The sequence below is a fragment of the Gopherus evgoodei genome, chromosome 12, assembly GCF_007399415.2.
Source record: "Gopherus evgoodei ecotype Sinaloan lineage chromosome 12, rGopEvg1_v1.p, whole genome shotgun sequence".
In the NCBI taxonomy this organism is placed as follows: domain Eukaryota; kingdom Metazoa; phylum Chordata; order Testudines; family Testudinidae; genus Gopherus; species Gopherus evgoodei.
Window position 1 is genome coordinate 17058702 of NC_044333.1, and position 26907 is coordinate 17085608.

The 26907-nt window shown below is 40.0% G+C and overlaps 1 protein-coding gene across 2 annotated transcripts in view; it reads right to left on the reverse strand.

Moving 5' to 3' along the window:
* Positions 1-26907, reverse strand: part of TENT4B (terminal nucleotidyltransferase 4B) — a 52154-nt gene that overhangs the window by 10442 nt on the left and 14805 nt on the right. For both annotated transcript variants that reach the window (XM_030582268.1, XM_030582269.1), the window contains 4 exons: positions 17461-17584; positions 13162-13208; positions 9201-9321; positions 6857-6964 (listed from right to left, as the gene is read on the reverse strand). In XM_030582268.1, coding sequence (XP_030438128.1) covers positions 6857-6964; positions 9201-9321; positions 13162-13208; positions 17461-17584 — 400 coding nt within the window. The remainder of the gene's footprint in view (positions 1-6856; positions 6965-9200; positions 9322-13161; positions 13209-17460; positions 17585-26907) is intronic.

Sequence of the window (26907 nt, forward strand, 5' to 3'; positions counted from 1 at the left end):
TTTAGTTCATAGGAGATGTTAATGCCATCCAATACCTATTTCATGAAAGTCTCTGTGTCATAACAGTCCACCCTCCAGTCTTGTCTCCCGGTGCTACAAATAGTCTAGGTGACTTGCAGAAAGGCTTTGTTCTACAGAGGTAGTTGGAGAGGGCCCTCAAGACAGAGCACATCAAGTTTTGCACCTTCATGAGTTTAATGAGTTTTTGTTTTTTAGCTGGGAGGGGAGACACACTGGAAGGTTCATATATTGATTCAAGTGTAAGTCTGAGACCACATTTGGTGAGGTCTGAGAGTTACCTTGTCTTTGTGAAATATAGTATAAGGAGGTTCTACCATTAACACCTGAATCTCACTCACCCTTTGAGCAGAGGCAACAGCTACTAAAAATGCTGTCTTCATAGAAGGGTGGCATAAAGAGTATGAAGCTAAAGGTTCAAAGGGGTCAGGGGGCAATTAATTAGGTCCAGGAATACAATATTTAGGTCCCAGGAAGGGGAAAAGCCATTACTGGGGGAAATGTGTGGATCACATCTTTTTAAGAACTTAGACATAGATGGATATCAGAATATACTGGAGAGTGACAAGCAGATATGAATCCTAACCAAACTGACTGAATGTCCCAAATGTTTCAAGGGTAACTAGTCAATAACAGGAATAGATGCGGATTGAAGATCATGCTGAACATCCCAGAGTGAAAAGAGTTTCCATTTGGAACTATACATTTGTCTTGTAGAAGCCTTTATGCTTTGAATCAAAATATCTTGTACCTCTATGGAGTGGCTCCGTTCTGTCAGATCATACACAGGGGTCCATGTGTATGATCGGAGTACCAGAACTGATGTACTTATGCTGGTACTATCAGTATTAGCCAGCTATTGTCCCATCTTACTCTTCTGGAGACTAATGGGATTAGCAGGAAGGCATACATCAAGTGTCCGTTCCACTGGATCAGGAATGCATCCAAAAGGGATCCTGGGTTCATGCGTCCTTGGGAGAAAAAATGCGAAGCATTTCTTATTCAAGTTGGTGGCAAACAGGTCTGTGGTTGGAAACCTCATTTGAGGAAAACTTGATTGAAGACCAGGTCTTTGAAAGTCTACTCATGACTTGTAAAACAGTCCGCCAGATTGCTCTGAATACCTTGCAGTGTAGAGCTTTGCGACTGATGTAGTGTTGTATGCACCAGTCCTGTAGATGAAACTGCCTGTTCTTAGAGAACAGATGATGTCACTCTACCCTTTCTGTTGACATACTGTGTCACTGTAGTCCATCAGGACTTGAATGGTAGCAGGAAAGATCTGCATGCTAAAGATATCGAATTCCAGTCCATGTATAGATGAGTTTGTTGGAGATCACCAACCTTGTGTCTGAAGTCTGTCAAGGAGTTCCTCCAGTCTTGTTTAGAACCATCTGTTAACAGAATTTTGGTGGGAGGTGGGAACATGGATATCATGTCTTCCTAGGATTTTTGCAGGTCTTTCCACCAGTGCAGAGAAGACAGGACTTCTAAGGGACCTACAACCTGAACATTCATGCTGTAAGTGCCAGGTTGATTATAACTACCATTGAAGAGACAGAGGGCAAAATCTGGAATACAGTATCACAAGTGTGAGGACGCCATGTGGTTCAACAACCCAAGAGTCCTTCTCTATAGTTCTCAGCTGACTGTACAAATTTGAAATGAAATACACTATGGTGCAAAATCTCCCCAGCAGGAGATAAGCTCTCACTGATGTGGAGTAAAAAACTGCTCCTATGAATGTCATTGTTTGAGTGGGCATGAGAACACACTAATTGATCTTGAGGACTAATGAGAAGAGGTAGAGAATTTGTACTCTCTGGTGATCTACTGGCCCAAATCAGCCAATTATCAAGTTCTGGATAAATGTGGAGGCTCTGTCTTCATAAATAGGCTGCCACTAGCTAGAGGCATTTGGTAACGATTGTCGGTGCTGTGGAAAGTCCAAATGATAGTATTCTGTACCTGTAGTGCCCATTTCCAACCATGAATTAGAGGTACTTTCTGTGGGCTGAATAGACACATGGAAGTAGGCATCTTGCAGGTCAAATCTCACCCTGTCTAGATCCTCCAGACTGGTATGTATTACAGAAGCTAGAATGATCATCTTCAACCAAACAGATGAATACAGTCATCCACCTGAAGTCTAAGTGAGACATCATTCTCCTTCCCTTGTCAGCATAAGGAGGTACCTTCTCCATTGCACCAATCTGTAGAAAGTAGTCCACCTTTTCTTTCAGCAGTATCTCATGAGAGGGGTCCCCGAGGAGGGACAGGGCTAGAAGGTGAAAAGATGTTAAGGACTGAGACTGGAACCAATAGCTTTTGATGAGTTCCAGGATCCAGCAGTCTGTAGTGATTTCATCCCAAGCCTCCAAAAATAAAGAAAGATGGTTGCCAAATGGAGGACAGAGAAGTATACCTCACATAGATCAGTCCAAAACTCTTGACTATAGTGTCAAACTTGCAGCTTCTGGCTAGATACTGTGTGACCTGTAATAGTAGAGGAGGTCAGTAGCATGGTCTTTTCTTAGGAGAGTCTAAGGATTGTTCCTGGTAATAGTACAAGGAGGCTGGTGTTTGCATAGGTAAGGTTTGATGTCTACCTTGTCTCCTTCTCTGAGCTGGAATCTAGAGACGCAGGGACTGAAGTGTTGTTCTAAAGTCTTTGAATGAGTGGAGTGCTTCCTCTGTCTTGACATTAAAAAAAGCCATGATCTTCCGATGGCAGGTCCTCAATTGTGAAGGCTCAACTTCATTTGGTATGCCCAATGATTGCAGTCATAGCGACCTGTGCATGGTGATAGAAAGAGTCACGGTCCTTGCAGCTGCATCTAAAACATCTAATGCTGTTTGCAACACAAACTTGGCAATCAGCTGACCCTCAAAAAATGAAGTCCATGTATACGGAATCCTGTGGAAGTCTGTCCAGGAACCGGAAGATCTGACCCAATTGCTTTCTAACTTGGAGGCTAGCAAAAAAGTACATCTTTCTTCCAACCAGGTCCAGTTTCTTGGATCTTCATTACTCAAATAAATTAGGACAGCCACGTTTTGTTTTTCTGCAGCCATTACCAAAGGATCCTGGAATTGGATGGGTGTAAAAATACTTGAATCCCTTTGAAGGGACTTGATAAAGACCATTTGTCTTTTAGAAGTGGCTGAGGCCTACCACAGTTCCTTGGCCATTTCAAGGATGCCCTCATTCATGGGCATCACTAGTCTACTTGGAGCCACAGAGTGCAAGATACCAAACAGTTTGTGAACTTTCTTGGACAACTTCTGACAACAAGGTGTCTGCAACACACTACATTAGGCCTTAAAATCATCAACAGTGGATGGGACAAAGGGATCAACTGCTTCATCCAGTAAGGATGAATAAATCAACACAGGTACAGAAGGGTCTGCCTATTCCTCTTGATGATCACCACTACTCCGAATGTCTTGCTCCAGCTTGTGAACTTGACCCCATTGAAGTACTGGTGTTATTCTAGGAGGCCCAGCAGAATGAGGCAGTATATTTCTAGGTGAAAGGGGTCTTGATGATCAGGGTCCCAATAACAGTCTGATAATTCTATGGTGGCTAATAGGGCCAGATCTGCACACCACAGTAGTATAGCATGTGAGACCAAGTTGGAGAGATTTAGGGAACTGAACCCTTCTTCATTCATGTTTCTTACAGTGGGTAGAAGCGTGTCCTGAAATCTCCTCCTCTAGCTCCCACTCATGAACTAACCCAGGAAAGAGAATCTTAACCCCGGGAAAAGAGCTCCTGATATATCCTGATGAAGAGGAAGCAGATGAATAGAGGGGCTAACCTCTGAAGAGTAGGATTTTGAAGAGCCTGGGATGATCTTTCATGAGATATGGTTATCTGTACCAAAAGAGGCTGATGTTCCATAACCTTCAACTTACAGCCCAGATACAGGCCTTATAGATGTTATCTGAGTCAGGTTGAGAACAGAAAATTGTAGTTACACCCTAACAGCTAAGTCTCTAGAAACTATAAATGTACACTGTACCGAGACTGCACGTATGGAGGAAAGTGATACTGTGAAGATTCACACTGATGAGTCGCATGCAAAAGAGCATACACCAGGCAGTAAATCTGATCTGCAGTGTGGATCAGGCTTTGAAGGAAGAGCAGTGGCAGAGTGACAAGTATGCCAACTCTCTCGTTTCCTCTTTGACAGTACCAGGGAAAGTGTTCTGTGCTGTGGCCTTAGAACTATGCCCCTTTCTGCCATGATCAGCGGGAGAATCTGACTGACTCCTTGAGGCCTATACTGATTGTTTGGTCCCTAGAGACAAGGCAGGAGGTCTTCTGGTAGCTGTGGAGACCCAGTTACCTGAGATGTCACCCTGGCTTCCTGGAGAACAGGTCAAATGCTGTTTATGAGCAGCAGAACCACAATCTGACTCATGATTCTCTGCGTCAGAAATGCCTTCATTGATTGCTCTGTAGAAATAATTTCAGGTGAGCATCTCAGGATTCTAATTTGAAGAAAGATCTATAGATGGAACACTTGTCAGGATCGTGGTCTTCTCTAAGGCAAAAAGAGGTATTTAGGATGCCCACTCATTTGGACATAGCCAACTCACAGGAAGGGCAGGACTTAAAGCCCAGATTTTGCTTCATCCATGAAGTCGATGCCTCAGTACAGAGGATGCTCATATTTTCTAATTATTATTTAATATTTTTTGCCAACAGGCTAAATAATCCTAACTCTAATGGAGGAGAGCTACAGGGTTCTAAATGGACACAGCTAAGATCCATCATTCTGTCACAGGAATTAAGAAGAACCTGAGAGGCAGCTAGGCCCTTGAGTGGAGTGGAGTATGAGGATGTGTAGGAGACAGGTACAACCCCAGTTGACACAGCTGGCCAAAATAATCCAATCTTGTTCTCCTGGGGCACATGCATCCTTAAGAGTGTGATCCATGTGGACAAATACTGTACTCAAAAAATAATTCTTCTGGTGGAAGATCATGAACAGTTTTGGAACAGGTATTTAAACTAGAGGAAGAGCACAGAAATGTATTTAAAGACAAGGACCCTATCTTGTAACACATATGCACAACTTCAGTAAGTGGAATAGTCTCGTGGAAGCCAATGGGGCTACTCACATGCCTCAGAGTTAAGCGCAAAATTGGAGCCTTCGCAAGCGAAAAATAATGCTAACATTCTCATCTGCTATTGAAACCCCTGACGTCTGAAAATTTGGCTCACAACCTGATGTTACTACAGCAGAACTATATTATCAATTTTTAACATTAAGGGTTAAATCCTGCTTGCCTTACTCATGTAAAAAGCTTTACTGAGTCAAAAGGTCTAAGAATTTTGCTCTGAGGTTATAACTATTCAAATAGTTAAGAGACTAGGTGGGTGAGGTAATATCTATTATTGGACCAACTTCTGTTGGTGACAGAGAGAGTCTTTGAAGCTTACACAGGAATAAGTTCAAAAGCTTATCTTTCTCACCAACAGTAGTAGGTTCAATAAAAGATATTACCTCGCCCACCTTGTCTCCCTAATACCTTGGGACCAGCATGGCTACAACACTGCATACAAGTCAGTCTCTGTAGAAGTATCCATTTCAACTGTTGACCATGGTTAACAAGTTTTGATAAAATAAAGAAAATATAATAAAGCAGTTACCGTTACAGAAGGAACAGCCAACACTAAATGAGACTGAAATGTATCTCTCTGTGTATCTACATAGAACAGACATAGTATATATATTTTTGGCTTTACCAAAAGAGGCTTACCATGTATGTCTAAAGGTCTGAACAAGAGAAAGGGGAAAGGAAGTAAGTTCAAAGATTCTGCACAAGGTTTTAATACACAAAGCTATTAAACCTACCAGACAGTTAGACTCTGTAGACTAAGTCAAAAAACAAAAATAACTGCAATAGATTTGTTCTCATCATTTTCATGACTTAATATGTCATTTTTCAATTAAATACTATACAAGCCTGACAATTATTTTGGCTTTCTGCACCAACCTCTGGTACTAATCATTGCAGGCACGAATAACTAAAGTAGTAAAGATAGTTAGCCAATATCATAATTTCCAGAATACTTTTTATGTAGGTGAAGCTATATAATTATGAACTATATTACCAGAATGCCTTGTACTCATGCTAAGCTTTACTGTGGAAATTCACTACCAGTCAAATTGTTGTAAACTTTTTTCTTTGTACATGCAGAATCCATCAGAAGCAAGAAATGTGCTCTGATAAATTTTGTTGAGCATGAACAGTGTACTGGGTAGAGTTACTGTCAATGTCTCAGTGGTCTAAGGCTACTTGTACTCCACTGTCTACCAATATCTGAAATACGTACAAACCTAGAAAAAGAAAAAGGTGTCTCCAATCTGTTGTAAACAAAGGGAAAAAAATATGAGCACAGTTAAGCTCATAATTTAGAACAGAGTGAAGATGTAACTGCTGCAATTGGTAATGTATAAACTTCTCTATATTATGCTGATCTATCTTTGATTAATAAAGTCTGGTTATCTGCTGTACGAGCAATAAAGAAACTGAACTCAGTAAGACAACATTTAATACTGATGCTAATGCACCTTCTCTTGCAAACATATAATTAGAATTTCTCCGTATACTTTCCATGAATATTTAATTTCAGATTGTTTAGATAGCAACATGTTCATCACTTTTTTTGAGCCTTAAGAGTGGCAATAGTTTGGTTTCAGACTGACAAAGGATAAAGTAGCAGAGTGTTTGAATATTTGATTCTGAATTTTACTTTACCCCATTATTATAAAGTGAACTATCAATTACAACTCCATAATGCTAGCATAAAGCATTATCTAACCTTGATAAAATCTCTGATGAGTTGGGCTGCTTTAACCCCATTCTGTACATTAAAGCTGATATCGACTTTTACTTCAGTGAAGGAATCTGTCAGTTTAATAATAGGTACCTGACAAAAGAGCAAGAAAAAGTTAATATTTAACTATTTGAAAGGGAAAAGTTTCCAAGATATATTTAGCTTCATTACTAAAAGATGATGTGCAAATACCTACACTAGCAAATTTGAACTGTTTTATAGATTTGTGAAGGCAGGAAGGGAGAGAGAAAGAGGAGAGAAAGATTGCAGGAGCGCTGTGAATTTATAGATCTACCCCTTTTTTATACATTTAATTGAATTGGGAATGATTTTTAACTCATATTGAAACTATTTTCAATGTAAAATCTGTTATGCATAACACTGTTCTTAAACATTTTAAAATGCTGAAAAGTGAGTACCGTATATACTCAAATCATAAGCCGGTTTGTTTATAAGCCGACCCTCCCAAGATGGATAAGTAAAAAGGGAAAATTTATTATGACCCGTTCATAAGCCTACCCTATAATTCAGAGGTTGGCAAACTTTGGCTCCTGGGCCATCAGGATAAGCTGCTGGCAGGCCAAGATGGTTTGTTTACCTCGAGCATCTGCAGGCACAGAGGTAAACCTAAGTAAGCAAAGTGTCCTGGTGTGCCTGCTGCTTACCCTGACGGGCAGGGATAGCAACTGGTGGGGAAATCTTTTTGGGGGGAGAAGCCAGTAGTCAGGGGAGTAACCCCCTATGATGCACCCCCCATGACCCCACCTCTAGCCTGGGACCCCCACACCTTACCCATTCCATCCCTTCCCACCTTATCTGGAGAGGGCCAGGGGAGGATGTCTGTGGCCTAGCTGGAGTTGCTCTGGCAGCGTACTCTGGTGGGCCAGGTGGCACAGCCACAGCCTGCTCTGGGGGGAGGGGGAAGTACGAGCAGCATGGTTACAGCCTGCCAGCCCCAAAGCTGCAGCTGCTTTGGAGGCTGGGGGGGAAGAGAAGCGTGGCCAGAAGCAGAGACACACACTTGCCCCGCCTCTTCCCTTCTGGCTCTGCTGCCTCTCCTTGCTCTCTCTGCTCAGCCTGGTGGGGGGCTGGGGGGAAAGAGAGGGCAGAGCGGCATGGCTGCAGCCTGCCAGCCCAGGAGCTGCAGCTGCTTTGGAGGCTGGGGGAAGAGCAGCATGGCCAGAAGCGGAGAGACTCTGGCCCTGCCTCTTCCCTTCTGGCTTTGCTGGCTCTGTTGTGGGGAGGGTTGGGTCCCACTTCTCCCTCTCTATACCCGTTCAAAAGCCGACCCTCTTCTCTGGGGCTTCCCTTTTACACTAAAAATGTCGACTTATGAACAAGTATATACAGTAGTTTGAAGTCAAAACAGTATAAATTTTTTGTGAGAAGAGGGCAACAAATGCACAACAATTAAGGATCTCCAATTTCAAGCAAACATTCTTCATGAGGCTACGTCTTCACTACCCGCCGTATCGGCGGGTAGCAATCGATTTCTCGGGGATCGCTATATCAAATTTCATCTAGACGCGATATATCGATCCCCGAGCGTGCTCCTGTCGACTCCGGAACTCCACCGGAGCGAGTGGCGGTAGCGGAGTCGACAGGGGGAGCTGTGGACGTCGATCCCGCGCCGTGAGGAAGGCAGGTAATTCGATCTAAGATACTTCAACTTCAGCTACGTTATTCACATAGCTGAAGTTGTGCATCTTAGATCAATCCCCTCCGCTAGTGTAGACCAGCCCTGAGAAGAGGAAAGAGACACACTGTGTAGGTTTACACTGCACACTAATTCTGGGCTCCCACTCAGGTTTGAGCCCAAGCCCCCTTTACATCCACATAGAAATCAGTCTGAGTTGGGCCAGCAAGCACTCAGAAGCCAGGTTCTAGGACCCTGCTAAAGGGATGGGTCAGAGCCCAAGTTTTGCTGTGGTTTGGGGTCCAAGCTCTGTCGTTCTGCAGTGTGGATGCAGCTCAAGTCACAGACAGAGTCAGAAGGTCTGTATAGTGAAGTATGGATGCGAGACCCAAGTCTAGTAACTGTAAGCCCAGGTTTACAATTCAGCATGGAAGTTTAAGACCAGGCTCAAACACCAACTCCTCAAGGTTGGGTCCACAAACCCAGGTTTGCAGTGCAGTTTAGACAAATCCACAAATATCACAGCAAATCTGTCCATAGATTAAACAAATTACAAGATACATTATGAGTAATAAAATTGTCACTAAATAAGCAGATTTGATTCTGAACATCACAAAGCAAAATCTGAGTAAAACTATACTATTTTACAAAGCAGAAGTATACTTGAAGATATTAAACCGGAAAAAGACTTACAGTTGCTTTGTCTAGAACCTTTACTGAACCTTCATCTGCTACATTGTGCTTTCTAAGAGCCTCTTCCAGGGTCCACAGAGGCAAAGTCTCCCATTTTCCAAACACAACTAAGTCAATATCACTGTAATTGCAAGAGAACATAAAAACAGAAAGTTAAAATATGTACTGACACTTGGTTTGGTGGGCGTTTAAAAGTATATGATTGGAAAAACCTCAATAAAAAGTAAAATAAGGAAAACAGCTCACTGAATTCTCTTAAGCAGGAGGAAGATAAAAATTAAAATACAATAACATCAGATTAATCATGTTTTAAATGTCTAAAATATACTAAGGGAGACAAGGTGGTAACATCTTTTACTAGACCAATTTCTGTTGGTGAAAGAAACAAGCTTTTGAGCTCCACAGAGCTCTTCTTCAGGTCATCTTAGCCTTCAGATGGAACTCAAAAGTTCTCTTTCACCAAGAGAAGCTGGTTCAACAAAAGATATTACCTCAGCCACCCTTGCAGCTCCCAAAGCCTAGGACCAACAGTTACCACACTGTAAATGTACTAAATCAGACAGCAAGCTACCATCCTGACAATTTGATAATGTGAAGTGGGATAAATGAATCCACCTTTCCATTAAAAAAAAACAATGGAAATAGTGTTCAGAAGAACTATGAGCTGTTATGTATGAAAACAGTTGATGTAATGACTACATTAATCAGAGCAATTTCTAAGTATATAGAACAACCTTGAAACCCTTGGGTTTTAACTACTTTCCAGCCTACTGTGCAAACTGGCTCCCTTTCTTCCCCCACCAATGAACTGAGAAATATCAAAGATGGAACCCTTCACCAAGAGAGATTACACACCTGTTCACTAAATAAATACTGAAGCAGAGTTTTGAAAAAGGTTAAGTAGGCATTTAGTTATTTAAGTTGTTTTAACTAAGTCTCAGTAGTTTTCCTTTGAATATGAAAATAGCAAGTCCTAATTAGAATTAAACAGAGTATCTTTAGCTGCAGGAGAGAGAGATCCATAGGAGCCCAGTTTGGGCTGTAGAGGAGATTTGCAGAGGATTTTTTTCCTCTGATGTGTGCATGAAAGGAGTGGATCAAACTGATAGAACTAATTAACTATCCAGTATTACACTACAAGTTTCAAGAAAAAACAATTATTTCTTTATGTGCATGAACTAGCAGTGTCTTCAGACAGAACAGATTTCAGAAATCAATAAGGATAGCATCCATCTAATGGTAATTACAGCCTTGATGAGCATTCTAATAGTAATTTTAAAGATGCCTAGTTGACACTACAATTTTATTAGGGTCCAGTAAAGTCTTTAAAATTTAAAAAACAGTGAAAACTTTTTTGGAGGCTTTGAAGAAGCTGAGCTATATATTTTTCCAAACTTCTTTTTTGGTTTGTAGTTTAAGGTCTGCTTTCCAGTCAGGCACTAGACCAACCTGACTTGGGTAAAGAGGGAGGGATTTAGGCCTAGAGAGACTATTCTTCACCAATAAATTGGCTTGCCAAAGTAAACGGGGGCGGAGGTGGGGGAAGAGAGAGAAGAGAGAAATACTAGGGAATCTACCTTATTTCAGAAGTTATTTTCATGCAGATTTTAGAATTTTGTACTTTTACAAAAACCACATTAGGAACTTTGTCTGCCTGTGTGCAAATTCTAATCAGTGTTAGCAACAGACAGATTTAACATCAGTGCCACTATATGCTGTTTAGCTGACCAGGAACAAGCACCCTTCAGCACATTTCAGACAACTGTGGTTAAAACCTTCTCTTCTGAAATGGTGCTGAACACTATTTTGTTCTGATCTACGCAGCTAAATCAGGCTCAGCTCATTGCTCACACAGTTTTGGAAGCAGCAAAGAATGTTTCTAGTGTGCACCAGGCCAGAGAGAGCATATACATTAACACCCTGAGACTACATATTACCTGAAGGACAACACTACTTGATCCCCATCAGATGAACAATCATTATCTAATCAGTCCTCAGCACTGAAGTAATTGGATAGTCAAGGGATTCTATTTTAGAACAGAATCAAAAAAGGCCAGCAAACGGTGTTTTAACGGGAAAACCTCAGATCTAGACTAACTGTGTAACTAGTTAAAGAAACACTAGAAAATTGTGTTCATGTTAGAGATTAACAACAAAGTAGACTGAAGAGGCACAGTATACCACGCTGTCCTAAATTCTGTTTTATTAAAATCAAATACTCCAAGCATTGGAATTCTTCTGAATAGCAAAGTAGGCAAGCTCCAGAGCAACAACAACAAACAGGAAAGAAAGGCAGGCAAGACAGAAGTGCCTCTGACCACTGCACCAAGAGTTCTGAAAGATTTCAATTAAATTCTCACAACTGAGTTCTGGTAGTGAATAAAAACTAATTTTACAAATTGTAATCAAAATCTGAACCACTGAAGGGCTCAGAACAAATGCCAAGCATCAAGACTGGAGCAGCAAGGGGATTAAAGTCTATTGGACATGTGAATAATGATGCATACATTTCTTGCACTATCAGCACTAATCTATTTTTGATTAATCCGAATAGTCTGAAGAAGAACAAGGCCAAATTTAAGTAGGCAAAATGTTTTCTTGGGGAGGAGGGGACGGGGTTGAAATCTGCGCTTCTGAGAGGCTTACTTATCAGAAATTTAGCAATTCAGTTTGATTTCTTTCTTGTTGCTTCATAAGTCAAAGCCAATTATATGAAGAAGTTTCTTTAATTTAGTTCCTAATTTTAAGAAGCATTTTCCTCCGAAGAAGAGATGAGAAACAATAAATGTGAACAGAGACTAATATTGTAGTCAGGTTTGGGAATCAACTAATTACTCATTCTGAAATGTTCCCTGGCAAAAAATGTTTTTAAAAGGTCTTTAAAGCATAAACTATAGCCTTTGAATTGCTTATAGGACTTTATCCTGTAACCATTAGGGTTTGAAGATTAAAAAGGAAAATATAAGTAATTGGCAAAATTATTTCAAATTCCTACATACAAGATCTTAATGCGATCTTGCGATGAACTTTGTTTTGATGGAAATTAGTAATGGATTTAGCTAAGTCCGCAGTTAGCTATTTTAGATTTCTCAGTGATAGACGCTTGAGCGGGACTAAATAAGACACACGTCATCTTCAGCATCTGATTAGTGTATATGTTGATAGCTTTAAGAATTCTTTTGGTTTACGTGGATTCTTAAACAGGCTTTATTCTCCTATCTTTGTGGACAAAGACATCTACAATCATTTATGTCAACCAAACTGTCTATGCAATATGCTAATGTTTGAATTTCTTCTTCTAGAAATTGGATTCAGCTTCTTTTAATATGATAAATAGCTTAATACTTGACCTCAAATGTCAGGTTTAAAGGATATCACATGCTGGAAAAATCAGTGAAGTGAGAGAAACCTAAAATTTTACTTTATTTAATCTTGTAATTAGGCTGAATTACAAAACTAAGTTTATACTTGACAATATGATCAAAGGGGTCACATTTTAAATTAATGCAAGCAGGATCTAAACAGGCGGATGTGTCCTATTTCATATAACCCATCAATTATTCTTTATATTTTACAATGTATTTATTGGGAGGGCTGAATAAAAGTATAATAATATTTACTTTCAGGCTTGAGCAGTTTTCAGGGATAGTCAGACATTTTAGAGCATGAGGCAATCTTTTAAAAAAGACAATATCTTAAACATCACTGAAATAGGTACTCTATAAAAATGCCCGTATATAAAAGTCACCTTTGAATATACATATATTGATACAAAACACACGAGGTAAGTCAGTAGTTAGGAAAACAGTAAGATAAGTGCATATTCCACCCCAAGAACATTATTCTATCTCAGTGCACACAAATTCAATATACAGCAATGGGGGATAAAGGTAAACAGCAGAGGAAGAGACTTCACAATATGCCTAAACAATGTATAAGAAGTTACTGAAAAGGTACTAACCTAGTTGGTAGATATAAACCAGTTTTAAAACTTCCAAATATCTGCACCTGCAACAGAAAAATAGGGCATTAGAATGCACCTTTTAAATTTCTGAACAATTATCTAATTAAGTCACTAGAAAAGTTTGACTATTGCTACCCTCCACTGGTAGTTTTAGGTATTACTGAAATATTTAACATGACCATAAAACAGAGGAGTCTGGCAAACTCAAGTATTTACATCTTTAACTTTAAAAGAAGATTAGAAATAGAGCAATAGGCCTAAAAATATTCATGACAGTAAGCAGCTGTACAGATAGAAGACTATCAGAATAAATATTATTTCTAATTAAAGTGCTACTCGTGACAATAGAGTTCTACCTCCATCAGCTTTTCCATTACAAATCCCTCATTTAAAAAAAGTACTTAAGTGTGTAAGAAACTATTTTTAAAAATAATACTAGAGAAAAGCATCAAAGAGTTTCATACAACATCCAGGTAAAAGAGTTTGTGTTCTAACTCTCAAGCCATTTATACCTTTGTATTACCACAAATATATATTACCATCTACTTCACAGAAGTGTTGCAAGCACTAACTTTTTGGAGTGTGCTAGGAGTGCTATTAATACTATACTTCAGCATTCTTATTGTGTTGGTGCAGGTGCATTTTTTCGCTTGCATGTAAACTATTTACATTTTTGCTAACATCTTTACAATCTTAGTGCATGTCTACACTTAAAATCCTACAGTGGCACAGATGAACTGATGCAGCTGCGCCATTGTAACACTTCAGCGAAGACACTACCTACACTGCTAAGAAGGCCTCTCCAGTCAGCGGCATAGATACTCCACCTCCCTGAGAGGTGATAGGTATGTTGACGGGCAAAGCCCTTCCATCAACATAGCACTGTCTACACTGGAAGTTAGGTTGGTCTAACTGCACTGTTCAGGGGGTATAGACTTTCCACCTCCCTGAACAGCACAGTTTTACATAAGTTGCTAGCATAGACCAAGCCTTACTGACATCTTCCTTCTTTCTTGAATTTTGCAGACATTAACACAATGCTAATGTTTCTAAGAGAACCTTACCATGCAATGTACCCAGAGGTATTCATTCTAACAAATCCTGACAACATCCACAATTAATGAAAAATAGGAACTCTTTGCAAGCCAGTTTATATTCCTCTCCCCTCCCACCACAATGTTTAAAACAGTGAATTTTATGTTTGCCAATTTAAATAGACTTAAGCTCACTAATGCCCATCTTGTGTCCAACTATGGTATTGTCATAACTGCACAAGGTATGCAACATCAACTGTTCTCTGACAACGTGGAGGACTGTGTAATATCTAAGTACAGTTAACGATAATGTGACAAGCTTTCCTCTGAATTTCATTGTATGACAACTTTTGTTTATACAATACTAGCAAGATTTAATGTTCACTTCGTCAAATTCTTTTATTTTATCTTAAATGCCTTCACATTTAAAAAAAAATCACTAAATATTGTTCAGTTTCAGTGTAATTAAAGCCTCTCTTATGGTGGAACCCCAGCTGATGCCAAGAACAATTCTCACTTATTAGGAATGTTTCCTTCTAAGCACATCCCCCTCAATTAAGAGAGCAAATGCAATTGCTGAAGTCTATAAATCAAGTTACAGGTTAAGATATACAGTTTTACCCAATCAACTTTTTATCCCTTTCTTAAATGCTGTGGGGGACGCATACAATGTATGTGCCATATCTTGTTTTAAAGTTTCATTCATGGTGACACGTTATTTTATTGTCTGTGCTCATAAATGGTTTCAACCTGCTTGTTCATAGTGTTTGACACCAAAACACACAACCAATAAGATGTAAAGTATACAAGAACACTTAATCTTAGTTAATTTCAAATTCAAGTTACACTGTATCTAGATTTGTCACATCTGAGACTTACAGGATTTTAAAAAAAACAAACAAAAACTTGCATGTGAAGTTAATGTGAATAGCACTGGCTAGAGCCATAGACAGAGACCAGGCACCACTCAAGCTTCCCCCAGTAAAACACCAAGCAACTAATATCCTTGGGGCAAGTGAAATGATATCGTATTTCTAAATTACATTCTATAGAGTTAATTTATTGTAGTAATGCTTTATTTAAAATTAAACAACAGAGTCAACAGTTTAAATTTGAAAGCACATGCAAAGATTTTACAAGATAACTATAACAATAATTTGAGTCATGAGCTAATATCTCCTGTCTGTGTGTTCCATTCTGTGCATCTGAAGAAGTGAGCTGTAGCCCACGAAAGCTTATGCTGAAATAAATCTGTTAGTCTCTAAGGTGCCACAAGTACTCCTGTTCTATCTACACCTCTGACTGTGCAATGACAGGCCCGAGGCTGTGGCCATGCAGTTTCAGGCTCCATCCCCCAGCCACGGGACTTTGGGCTTTGGCTACGGGGCATCAGGCTCTGGCCCCCAACTGTCTCTCCCAACCCCCCACCCAAATCACCCCTGGCTCCTGCTGTCTCCCCTGACCTCTGCATCCAAGGCTTAATTTGTCCCCAGGTTTACTGGGGCTGAGTGAGTATGCTGTGAAAAGTGATATTTGTATGTTTGTTAATATTTTTAACAACAGGACTTACAAGCTAGCAATAAATAAATTACAATGATTTTGGACATGAATATGTGCATATTTATTTGTTTTTCCTAAAGCTAATAAGTATTTTAGGGAAAAGCGTGAGCGCAGCCACCAGCAAGAGTTGGTGGCTGCACTCTGAGGCCACCAAAAAAATTGTCTTGAGAAACCCTGATCTAACTCATGGTTCCTTCCTACACCCTCCCTTACACCTGTATGCACATCAGCTTCTCTTTTCCAGCAGGACAAGCCATCTCAATGCAATCAGGTAGGCCTCCCCAACCAGTCATGTTCTTCTACACTTGTGCCTTACCTCACACTCTTAGGTAACATTAAAAAAAAGTTAATAACTAATGAGATGCATGGTAACAAACACCCAAATATAATTCTGGTTAGATCTCATACCCTTCCTTTGTTGGTAGTATATCTAATTTAGCTTCCCTGACCAGGGCATGTGTTCATATACAATAACTCTTCACTTGACGTTGTAATTATGTTCCTGAAAAATGCAACTTTATGCAAAACAATGTTAAGTGAATCCAATTTACCCATAAGAATTAATGTAAATGGGAGAGCTAGGTCCCAGGGAATTTTTTTTTGCCAGACAAAAGACATTATATACAGTATAAGTTTTAAACAATTTTAAACAAACAGTTTAATATTGTATACAGCAATGAATGATTGTGAAGCTTGGTTGAGGTGGTGGAGTAAGAGGGTGGAATATTTTCCAGGGAATGCCTTGCTGCTAAATGATGAACCAGCACTCAGCTGAGCCCTCAAGGATTAATAGGCTGTTGCTAATGTAGCCTCACACTCTGCAAGGCAGCATGGACTGAGACAGGAGGAAGAAAACACAACCGATGCAGGGCAGTAGCTGCAAACACTTCCCTGCAAAAACCAAACATGATGATGAGCCCACACTATCCAGCTGGAGCACACCACTCCCTCCTCCAGACAGCAAACACATGGCTGCGCAGGTGCTAACTTTCCAAAGTGCTGGGGGTGGATACATGAGTGAGAGAGAGAGAGAGACGTGCATTGCCCCTTTAAATACACTGACACTACTTCAAGTACGTTGCCCTTTTAAGCAGATCAGCCAGTTCAGACAGGAAGCAACAGCTTCCAGTCAGCTCCCTCCTCTCTGACCCTCACCTCAGCTTTGTGGAGAGGGGGTACAGAGCAGGAAAGGAGGGAGAAGCAGGGGGACAGCCTGATATTAGCACCCCTCTCTCCCCCAGCAAGCTCCTGAGAGCACCTCCAAGGCAGAGGGCAGGTCAGGAGCAGCACATCAGGGGAACTGATGGGGGAGGGGGCTGCTGGCCACCCCTGATTCTAATCCCCGCAAGAAGGGGCTGCTCTTCCAGAGAATGCTGCAAGCAGTGGACAAAACAGGCAGCTGCTAAACAAAGTTATAAAGGAGCATTGCACAACTTTGAACAAGCTTGTTCCCCAATAGATCAGCAACATGACGAAACAACATTAACCAGGACAACATTAAGTGAGGAGTTACTGTACATGTCTAAAGTATCAAGCTCAACTATGATGCCATAGAAGTAGTGACTATCTTCTATATCACAATTTGAGCATATAGTTCTATATGACATAATGGGGAAAAGTGGTAGTGTAACAAAAAAATCTGTTTACAAAGACACAAGCAGAAACAAAGCTTTTTCGTTAGATCATGCCAAGTCCTACTCACATCTGCATTCGGCCAGAGCTCCTTAATAACGTTTTCTATTCTGTTCACCACTTCCATTCGCATTCTTTCTTCTTCCGGTCTGGGAGACATGTACTTGTAGAAATCAATGATTTCTTCATGAAGACTGAAGAGAGAAAAGTAGGTAAAAGAAAAATTAAAATGGCTGCTATTATCTCAAATGGTTTAGAAATATTTCAAGGACACTGAACATTAACTTTCAACAAAACTATTATCTGCCTTCAACAAAAGTAAATTCAGATTTATGGAAGTTTAATTTCAACACAATCTGCAAAACAGGATATTCTTATATCATGTTCATGAAGAATGTGGAAGTTAATCAAAGCTGGTTTTGGTCACACTAAAAGTGAAAGAAATAGCACCACTAAATATGTTAACATCAGCATGATATAGAAAGCTTTAAATCTTCAAAGAAGTCTCTAATGATGAGTTCAGGGTATGCACAGTATCCAAATATTTAAACAAAAGCCTTTTAGCTAACCTTTTCAGTTAGTCCCTTGTCATCAACTGAGTCATCGCCTGTGTCAGCACAAGTGATTTGTTAATCCACACAAAATCAATTCTGAGACATTTAAACAAATGTGAACTAACATAAACAGTTGTCCGTAGTTAGAGTCATCTCAGGTTATATGTACCTATTTGCCCACTCCTAAGCAGAAACATTCACACTAAGCACTGTATTCTCCTATTAGTCTTAAAAAGGAGTTGTGTGCACACATCAATGGAACGCAGGGTAGAATGAAGTCTGCAGTCAGCTGATCAGCTGCATTGTTTTAAAAATAAGTCCCCCCATATTTTGGGTGGGGTTTTAATAAATTATGCTTAGTGTAGCTGTTTTAACACAAGTCTCGATCCACAAGTTCAGGAAATCCGTGTATTCATTTGCACTAGCACATAGCAACATCCTCCTGACTAACCAGAAGACTAAAGCCCATTTTTCCACCAGGTTTTCTCCGTCACCACCACCAAATTTAAAAACAGTCATTGAATTCCTGCAAGATTAAATAAATACATAGGATTGATGAGTTTATTTCACTTGTTTCCTACAGTGGCCATTATAGTAGCAGCTAGATGTTTTAAAGAGAGTTGTTTTTTTTTAAAAAGTTAATTGTCAAAACAAATGCATCTTGCCTGGAAGCTCTGATGGACTGCCAAGAAGAATGATTTACAAAGTTGAGGTCCTCAGATTGGAGATGAAAAAAGTATTCCTAGCCTCCCCCTCACTGTCCCTGTCTCCCCCCAAACACACACATAATGGAAGCTATACCACAGATGTCATGACATCTGAAAGGGACATGACAGTAAGTATTATGACTAAAGAGATACGCAACTTAAATTTCATCCGTCTGAAACATTTTAATATTCTCCTGTTACAAGTAATATTGTAGATTACTAAAACTGACAAGAGATTAGAGGATCAAATATTTTCTTTATTTTTTACTTAGTATTTATCTATACTCTTTGTATAACTACTTTAATTTCTTAGTCTCTTACACTAGCATCACTAGGTCAGGCTTATGCATAACTTTCTATTCCTCGGGTATTGCTACAGAGAGTGTTTCTAACAGCAAATCTGCAAAACTGAATGGCTGTTCTTTCAGTGTTTACTTGGTTGTTACTATAAAACTTGGCTTCCTACTGCCTTCCTCCTCTCCCCACTTGTATTCGTCACTCAAAAATCTTCAACATGAGACCAAAACACATATCCCTCAATATACTGTTTGTGATCTGCTACTTAGAGGTATTTGCTAACCTAATCATTTGGTTTCTCAAAAGGTCTCCCAGTCCATCACTTAATATTTCCTCTTAACAATCCTGATGCAATTCAGTCTGTTGGTAATATTTTACAAGTTCTATCACTACAACCTGTCATGATAATTAAGTTTATGTGAGAAGCACATGCTGGGGGAACTCTAGTCTGAACACTCCATGGAACAACAGAGCTTTTTATGTAACAGAGAGGCTTGATTTTTCAGTCATTGGGTCCCATTACCACTTACTATTGAGATTCCAAGCTAACGGCCAGGAGTACAGAGATTAATGTACAGATTTATGGTTAAGTACAGCCTGCAGTGACAAAGGAAGAGGATGCTAGTTAAACAGTCAGTTTACCACAATTCAAACCAAAAACGAACATAAAAAAAAAAAAAAACAGTGATAACTTAGTTCTTCCGGTTTGTAATTTAAAAAAGAAAAAAATAGAAATTGAATGTTTCCAGAGGTTATAGGAAAAAGCAGAGAGCTGTCCATTAACACAGTTACTTGATTGTCACTCAGTTTACTGAAGGTTAATTCTCTGCTTTAAAATAAGATTACCCTGTTACAAATTTGTCTCTTATGGTTCTTAATGGACATTACATTCCTGTTAACTCAAGTTGCAACAGTTCTGTAAAAACGCCTATATATTAAACAGAATAAGATGCAGAATACCAACTGATCCATATACAATTGTTTGATGCATCACCTGACCTTGATCAGAGACCCTCTATAAGTCGTTGTATTTGTTTGACATTGTCATTTATCCAACAAAATTATGAAAAAAAAATCTCATTTTCCTTTAAAATGTTAACATTCCTGTTCCCAATACTTTACTTAGCATGTCTGATTTTGCTAACTGCTAATGGAGCAAGCTACAACGCCAAGAGACAGGCAATTAAGAAACACACAAGGATATACAGCCATTAAGTCATAAGTGCACTAGACTTCTGAGAAAGTTAGTTAAAGCTTCATTTTCCAAAATAGATACAGTAACACTTCACTTAATGTTGTAGTTATGTTCCTGAAAAAAGCAACTTTTAAGTGAAATGATGTTAAGCAAATCCAATTTCCCCACACACACTATATGTTTTAAACAACCAATTTAATATTGTTCACAGCTATGATTGTAAAGCTTGGTTGAGGTGGTGAAGTTAGAGGGTGGAATATTTTCCAGGGAATGCCTTGCTGCTAAATCAGTAGTTCTCAAACTTTTGTACTGGTGATGACCCCTTTCACATAGCAAGCCTCTGAGTGTGACCCCCCACCCCAATATAAGTTACAATACTTTTTTATATATTTACCACCATTATAAATGATGGAGGCAAAGCAGGGTTTGGGGTGGAGGCTGACAGCTCAAGACCCCCCATGTAATAATCTCATGACTCCCTGAGGGGTCCCGACCCCCATTGAGAACCCCTGTGCTAAGTGATGAACTAGCACTTGGCTGAGCCCTCAAGGGTTAACATCTTCTTATGCAGCCTCTCACACAAGGCAGCACAAATAGGAGGGAGGGGAGAGAGCATAGCAGACAGAGACAGACACACAGCTTGGGGGGGGGTGGGGGGGGAGAAGAGAGAGAGAGAAATACACACTGCCTCTTTAAGTAAGCTGACCCACTCTTAAGTGCATTGTCTTTTTAAGTGGATCAGGAAGTTGAGACCAGTAGCTGCTACCCCAGGCTCTCTCTGTCTCTCCCTCCGTGTCCACACCATGCTCTATATGGAGAAGAAGGGGTAAGCGGGGTGTTGGGGGAGGGGTACACCCTGACATTAGCCCCCCCCCTCCTCCCTGCACAGCAAGCAGGAGACTGGGGAGCAGCTTCAAGGCAAAGGGCAACATGGCAGTGGGGGGAGGGATAGCTGCAACTGATAGCCTGCTGGTAGCTGCTGCACAGGGAACTTAGGAGAGCGTGGAGCTGACAGGACTGCCAGTCCAACCTGGTTCCAATCCCCAACCAGCTGGCTGCAACAGGCTGCTCTTCCTGCAAGCAGTGCACAAAGCAGGCAGCTACCAAATGACCTTAGAAGGGAGCACTGCACAACTGTAAATGAGCATGTTCCCTAACTGATCAGCAATGTAACAACGAAACAATATTAACGGGGCGCCTTTAAGTGAGGAGTTACTGTACCAGATATGCTAATTAACTGATATTTCTAGAAGAATGACATTAGAAAATATTTGAGCTACTGTAAATGCATAAATAAAAGACCATTTAATACATCTACACTGCACGCTCCTTAAGGTGGTATGTAGAGTACATATGCTACACCACCGTCCCCCAGCAAAAGTATAAATAGCAGATGGTGAAGCACTGCTTTTGGAAGTAAAGCCATGCCTGAACCCTGTGGGTATGTACCCTACACAGTTCTCTACATGTCCAAGCAGTGCGTTCCCTGTCTACACTGCTATTTTTAGCTGTGTAGTGTCCTGTTGCCTCTCCACTACCAGAGCCTACTCCTGCTTTGAAAGGCTCTGAGCAGGTGGAAGGCAGCACCAAAGCCTTTCACTGATTTGTGTAGCTACACTCTATGGTATAGACACAGCTTGCTGTTCACAGATGCATGTAGCTATGCATACATCACACACCACTGCCAATGGTTTGCAGTGTAGATGTACCCTAAGTAGACTATTAAAGAGAATACTGAATGTGTTTGCAAGTGTCTCAAATATAAATTCTAGGAATTCTAAATCTATGAAGACGAAAAGTATCCACAAATTAGCTCTAGCAATATGACAGTATTTTCTTACTTTTTAATGGCACTGCATTTATTAAGTTACTTTGGATATAAAACAAAGCCTTTTTTTTTCTTTAAAGAAATTGTTACACTGCAATAGTAATTGTTACACTGTCAAAACTCATCGAAGCAAGGAGTCTTGTGCAGCAAGTCCCTTACTAATGCAGTAACAATTAATTGTAAAACTCAAATTCAACTCAAAAATAGATGCCTGGTCTTTTTAAACTGCACAACAAAAAAATAGTCTGTTCAGTGGTCTCAACTCATTGCCCCTCTTTCTTCAGGTGCCAGGGCTTCCAGCAGGGGGTAGAGAAGGAGTGGTGCACCTAGTAACCTTCAAAGAAACTGCTATATAGCAACAATAAAACACTCTTCACAGTACAGTTTACTGTATTTTTAATTGGATTTACATTCACATATATTAGAAATAAACCTATTACTCCAATTGATCAAGACAATTTTAAGTAACATAATGCACTTGCAGTACTGTAAATCCAGCACTGGGATCAGTGAAAGTTAGCAGAAACATTAAGGGCTATACTGTTTTCATGAAAAACAACTGAAGATACTGATTATAGATGGAGTATGTTTTATTCACCAGAATCCTGGGGCTGAGCAAAAGTTCAACCCAGCCTGTTCAGAGATTAAGTTGACTTTGGAAAGTAGCCATATCCTTATCAGTTTTCATCTTCAAGTAGTCATGCAAATCTGGTAACTGGATTCAGATTTACTTATCTCATTCTGGACTTCAATCAGAGGCAGACCAGTTGAAAGTCTCTGGGTGCAGAATAGGAAGGAAAATAAATAAATAAAACCAACCAACCAACCAGAGGGCGATGTCACATTCTCATGAGCAGAAGTACATTGTTACTGAATGTCAACCCTATCTTCAATTAAAGACATCATTTACGTTTTTAAGTTTTGTTAAAATCCCTTCTGGGGACACTTATTTGTAAGCGAGGATTTTTTTAAAAATAATTTTTAAACTAGCTTTACCTTTAAGAATGCTTTTACAAAAGGCTCAACTCTGTATTCACTGAAATCAAAGGAGGCTTTACTATGGATTTACATGGGTGAAAAACCAGATGCCCCAAAAAAGGAACCCCATTTTTCATAGGAAAGCTAGAGGCTACAATATGGTATGGCGGGGGGGGTGGGGGGGAGGGGGAGAAGAGATTCACAATCCTTACAGCTCAAAATGTTATTTGATTAATAGTTAAGATGATTAAGTTTTCAAACCAAGTAGAATTTTTGGGAGTACCTAACTGATTTAGGAGCCTTTTGAAAGTTATTCCAGATAGTCAGTGAACAGCTGATGAACTATTTACTATTCATGGTCTGTGATTGGTTATTCAGTATGTTTTCTGCTTTCTACTGAACATTTCTATCTTAACTACAGAAGGGGGTGGGGGACATGACATTCACAAATTTGTACCAGGTACGTTTTCATGTTCACTAATATTCATATGACAGCCAGTATACAAGTAGTATGACCTCAAAACACCATAAAAATGAACCAATTATTCACAATTTTTTTAGAAATTTTCAAATCAACTAATTAAGTGGTAGAAAAACAAAATAAGCAATAATTCTGCTTGACTGCTATGCATTTGGCAAGTGTCAAAGAGAGGATTAATTTCTGATCTAAAGTCTCATTCTCAGAGTTTTAATGAAGATTCATGAGAAAACATGAGCTGTAGGACAATTTTTATTCCTATTTTATTTTGAAAAAAGATATGAAATACTGTTCAGATTATTTTAGAATAAGCTTTGCCTCAATCAGGATGAAAGTTGTGTTCATTTAGTAGATTCAGGATTGTTTTAATTCAAGAACGCAGGCAAACTTTTTCAGTGAATAAGAAGCCTCGTCTTTCACTGACGAGATAAGAATAAAATTATTCTCGAAGATGTCTGCTTTCTCTTCTAGAAAGAGTTCAGAAATAATTTCCGAGTTTAGTTTAAAAACTTGTTAAGTCACAACTTACTTTCTTGCTTTCTTTTTGAAAAGAGGAAATCTCTATTAAATATTGAATAATCACAGATAACGCTGCAAGACTGTCACGGAGGTCACAGATTCCGTGACTTTCTGGGACATCCGTCACTTCTGCAGTTGCTGGTGTGACTGGCCCAGGGGCTGCCTGAGCAACTAGGACAGCCTCTGGGCCAGCCACACTGGCTGCTGCTGAGGCAGTCTCAGGCCACCACACCCCTCCCTCCCTCCCTCCAGCAGCAGGAGTTTGGGTATGGGAGCGGGCTCAGGGCTGGGGTAGGGGCACAGGAGGGGGTGACGGCTCAGGCAGTGCTTACCTCGGGGGGCTCCCTGTAAGGAGTGACATGCCCTCAGCTCCATCCTATGCAGAGGCATGGCCAGACAGCTGTATGTACTGCCTCCGCCCACAGGCACCGCCCCCACAGCTCCCATTGGCCACAGTTCCCAGCCAATGGGGGCTACAGAACTGTCACTCGGGGCAGGGGCAGCCCATGGAGGGACATGTCGTCACTCCCGGAGAGCTGCGTGGAGCCAGGTAGGGAGCCTGCCAGCCCCACCAAGACCTTCCCCAGCACCCGTAGCAGCCCCAGCCCCAGAGCACCCAAGATTTAGTCAGGGGTATATAGTAGAAGTCATGGACAGGTCACGGGCTGTGAATTTTTGTTTATTGCCCCTGACCTATCCATGACTTTTACTAAAAATACCTGTGACTAAAACAGCCTTAATCATAGATCTGATGGGTATAAAAACTAGTCCGGTCACACAAAACAATTATACAACAGTTAATAGTCAAATTTAAAACTTATTCTGTAGTCTGATGTTTCAAACAAAACAGATCTGCAAATCTAAAAATAATTTAATCTAAACAATATCACTTCTGCTAACATTCTTTAGTAGATATCATGCAACTTCAGTCATCTTTACAGCTTTCAATACAGCAGTGGAAACATTCCACTGCTGAGTCCATAATTAGGTGTTTTTTGGTCCTTTGTTTTCTTCCTTCTTTCACATTTAGGTTTTTCGCCTTCCTCTGCAGCATGGGGCACGGGTCACTTGCTGGAGGATTCTCTGCAGCTTGAGGTCTTCAAACCACAATTTGAGGACTTCAATAACTCAGACATAGGTTAGGGTTTTGTTACAGGAGTGGGTAGGTGAGATTCTGTGGCCTGCACTGTGCAAGAGGTCAGACTAGATGATCATAATGGTCCCTTCTGACCTTAAAAGTCTATGAGTCTATTTAACTCTCCAAAGCCAACAAGAAAACTCCACAGCATTTTGATTCCCAATCTGAGATACACACCTAAACATATAGGTGTACCTGCTTCTCTACAGTCTCCTGGAAACTGTGCTTACAGTCTTCAGTTTCTGTTCTCCCTCCTCCACTAAGGTGGGGCTACACAGGTTTTTGCCCTGCATTCTCCCAGGCAAGGAATAGCACTGTATAGCAGATGTGGTTAGGGGGAAATAAAAAAAAGAGTGAGAGAATATACAACAGCTTTCTCCCAAAACAAGGAGAATAGGAATATAAAAAGGAACAGCCCATAAACAGGAGTGGGGTAAAGGAACAGCTCCAACAGAGAAACAACAAAGCAGGGAATAATTTGTAGACAGAAAAGGAGACATACGATGGGAAACACTCCTAACAGATACAGGAGCAAGGGCAGGGGGGGATCTGGTCAGAGAGAGGAAGGGAAACAAAAGCATAAAATGTAAGTTAACCTGACAAAAGACAGTGACTAGAAAAGTGAGACAAGAGAAGAGAAAAACAAATTATAGGAATGTGAGAAAGCAGATCATGTGGCTATGGTGTTGTGGGAGACTCAAATGTTATAGGCTACGGAAAGGGGGGCTTTAATCACTGGAAATCGTTGCATTACTGATACACAATCATAATCACAATTAAGACAGCTTTTTTTTAAAAGGCTAACATTACACAGTTTTGATTTTGACATTTCTCACTGCTAAAAAATTTAGAAGGGAACAGGGTCATAGGAAAAAAGCCTTTGGTTAAGTCTTAAAGACACACTTCTGGCTTCCCACAGCTACTACAGCCAGAGATGTTGTGTAAACTATACTCCCCATTGAAGAGTTGGGCTGCAATTTAAACATTAGATAAAAGAGAGCCTTTAACTGCCCGCATATGCCAAACTAACTTAAAAACTAAAGCCAATGGGACTACTGTAGTCACATGCTTAAAGTTAGTTAAGCACCAGCTTTAGTACCTTGCTGAATCAGGGCCTCAGTCACAAATTTAAACCTGCTCCCTTTGAAGGCAATGGGAATTTTGCAACTAACGTCAGAGGTAGCAAGAATAGGCTCTATATGCTGCATAGAAACTTTCAAGCCAGCTTACATGCCTTCAGTACAGACACCATAGAAGGCCAAAATTTGTGTTTGCTCTGTTCTGAAACAGTGAAAGGTACAGTACGTTTAAATACAATGTATTTAAATACATCAACTACATAATTGCTCTAGAACATCTGTAATATTAGTTTAAATTATGGGCAATTGTTTTTATCTTCTCTGAATAACCTGTTCCATCTTCTTTAGGGAGGATAAGTGAAAGTTGCTAGCTTACAAAATTTTTCAGATCAATTTGTGGAAAGGATTGGTGTTCAAATTAGCTTCAAAAAGCAACTAGAGCAAGGTTGACAAGCCAAACATTTTAAAAGCATCTAAGTTTCACTTTAGAGGAACAAAGTCAATTTAAAAAACCCAAACATTTCTATCTAAATTTTGTGCATACTTCAAATCACAATTGGAGGACTTCAATAACTCAGATATAGATTAGGGGTTTGTTACAGGAGTGGGTGAGATTCTGTGGCCTGCATTGTGCAGGCAGTCACACTAGATGATCATAATGGTCCCTTCTGACCTTAAAGTCTATGAGTCTATAGGTAGCAGTTAGGATTACTAACAGAAAGAAGTAAAAGATACTTCTTTTCC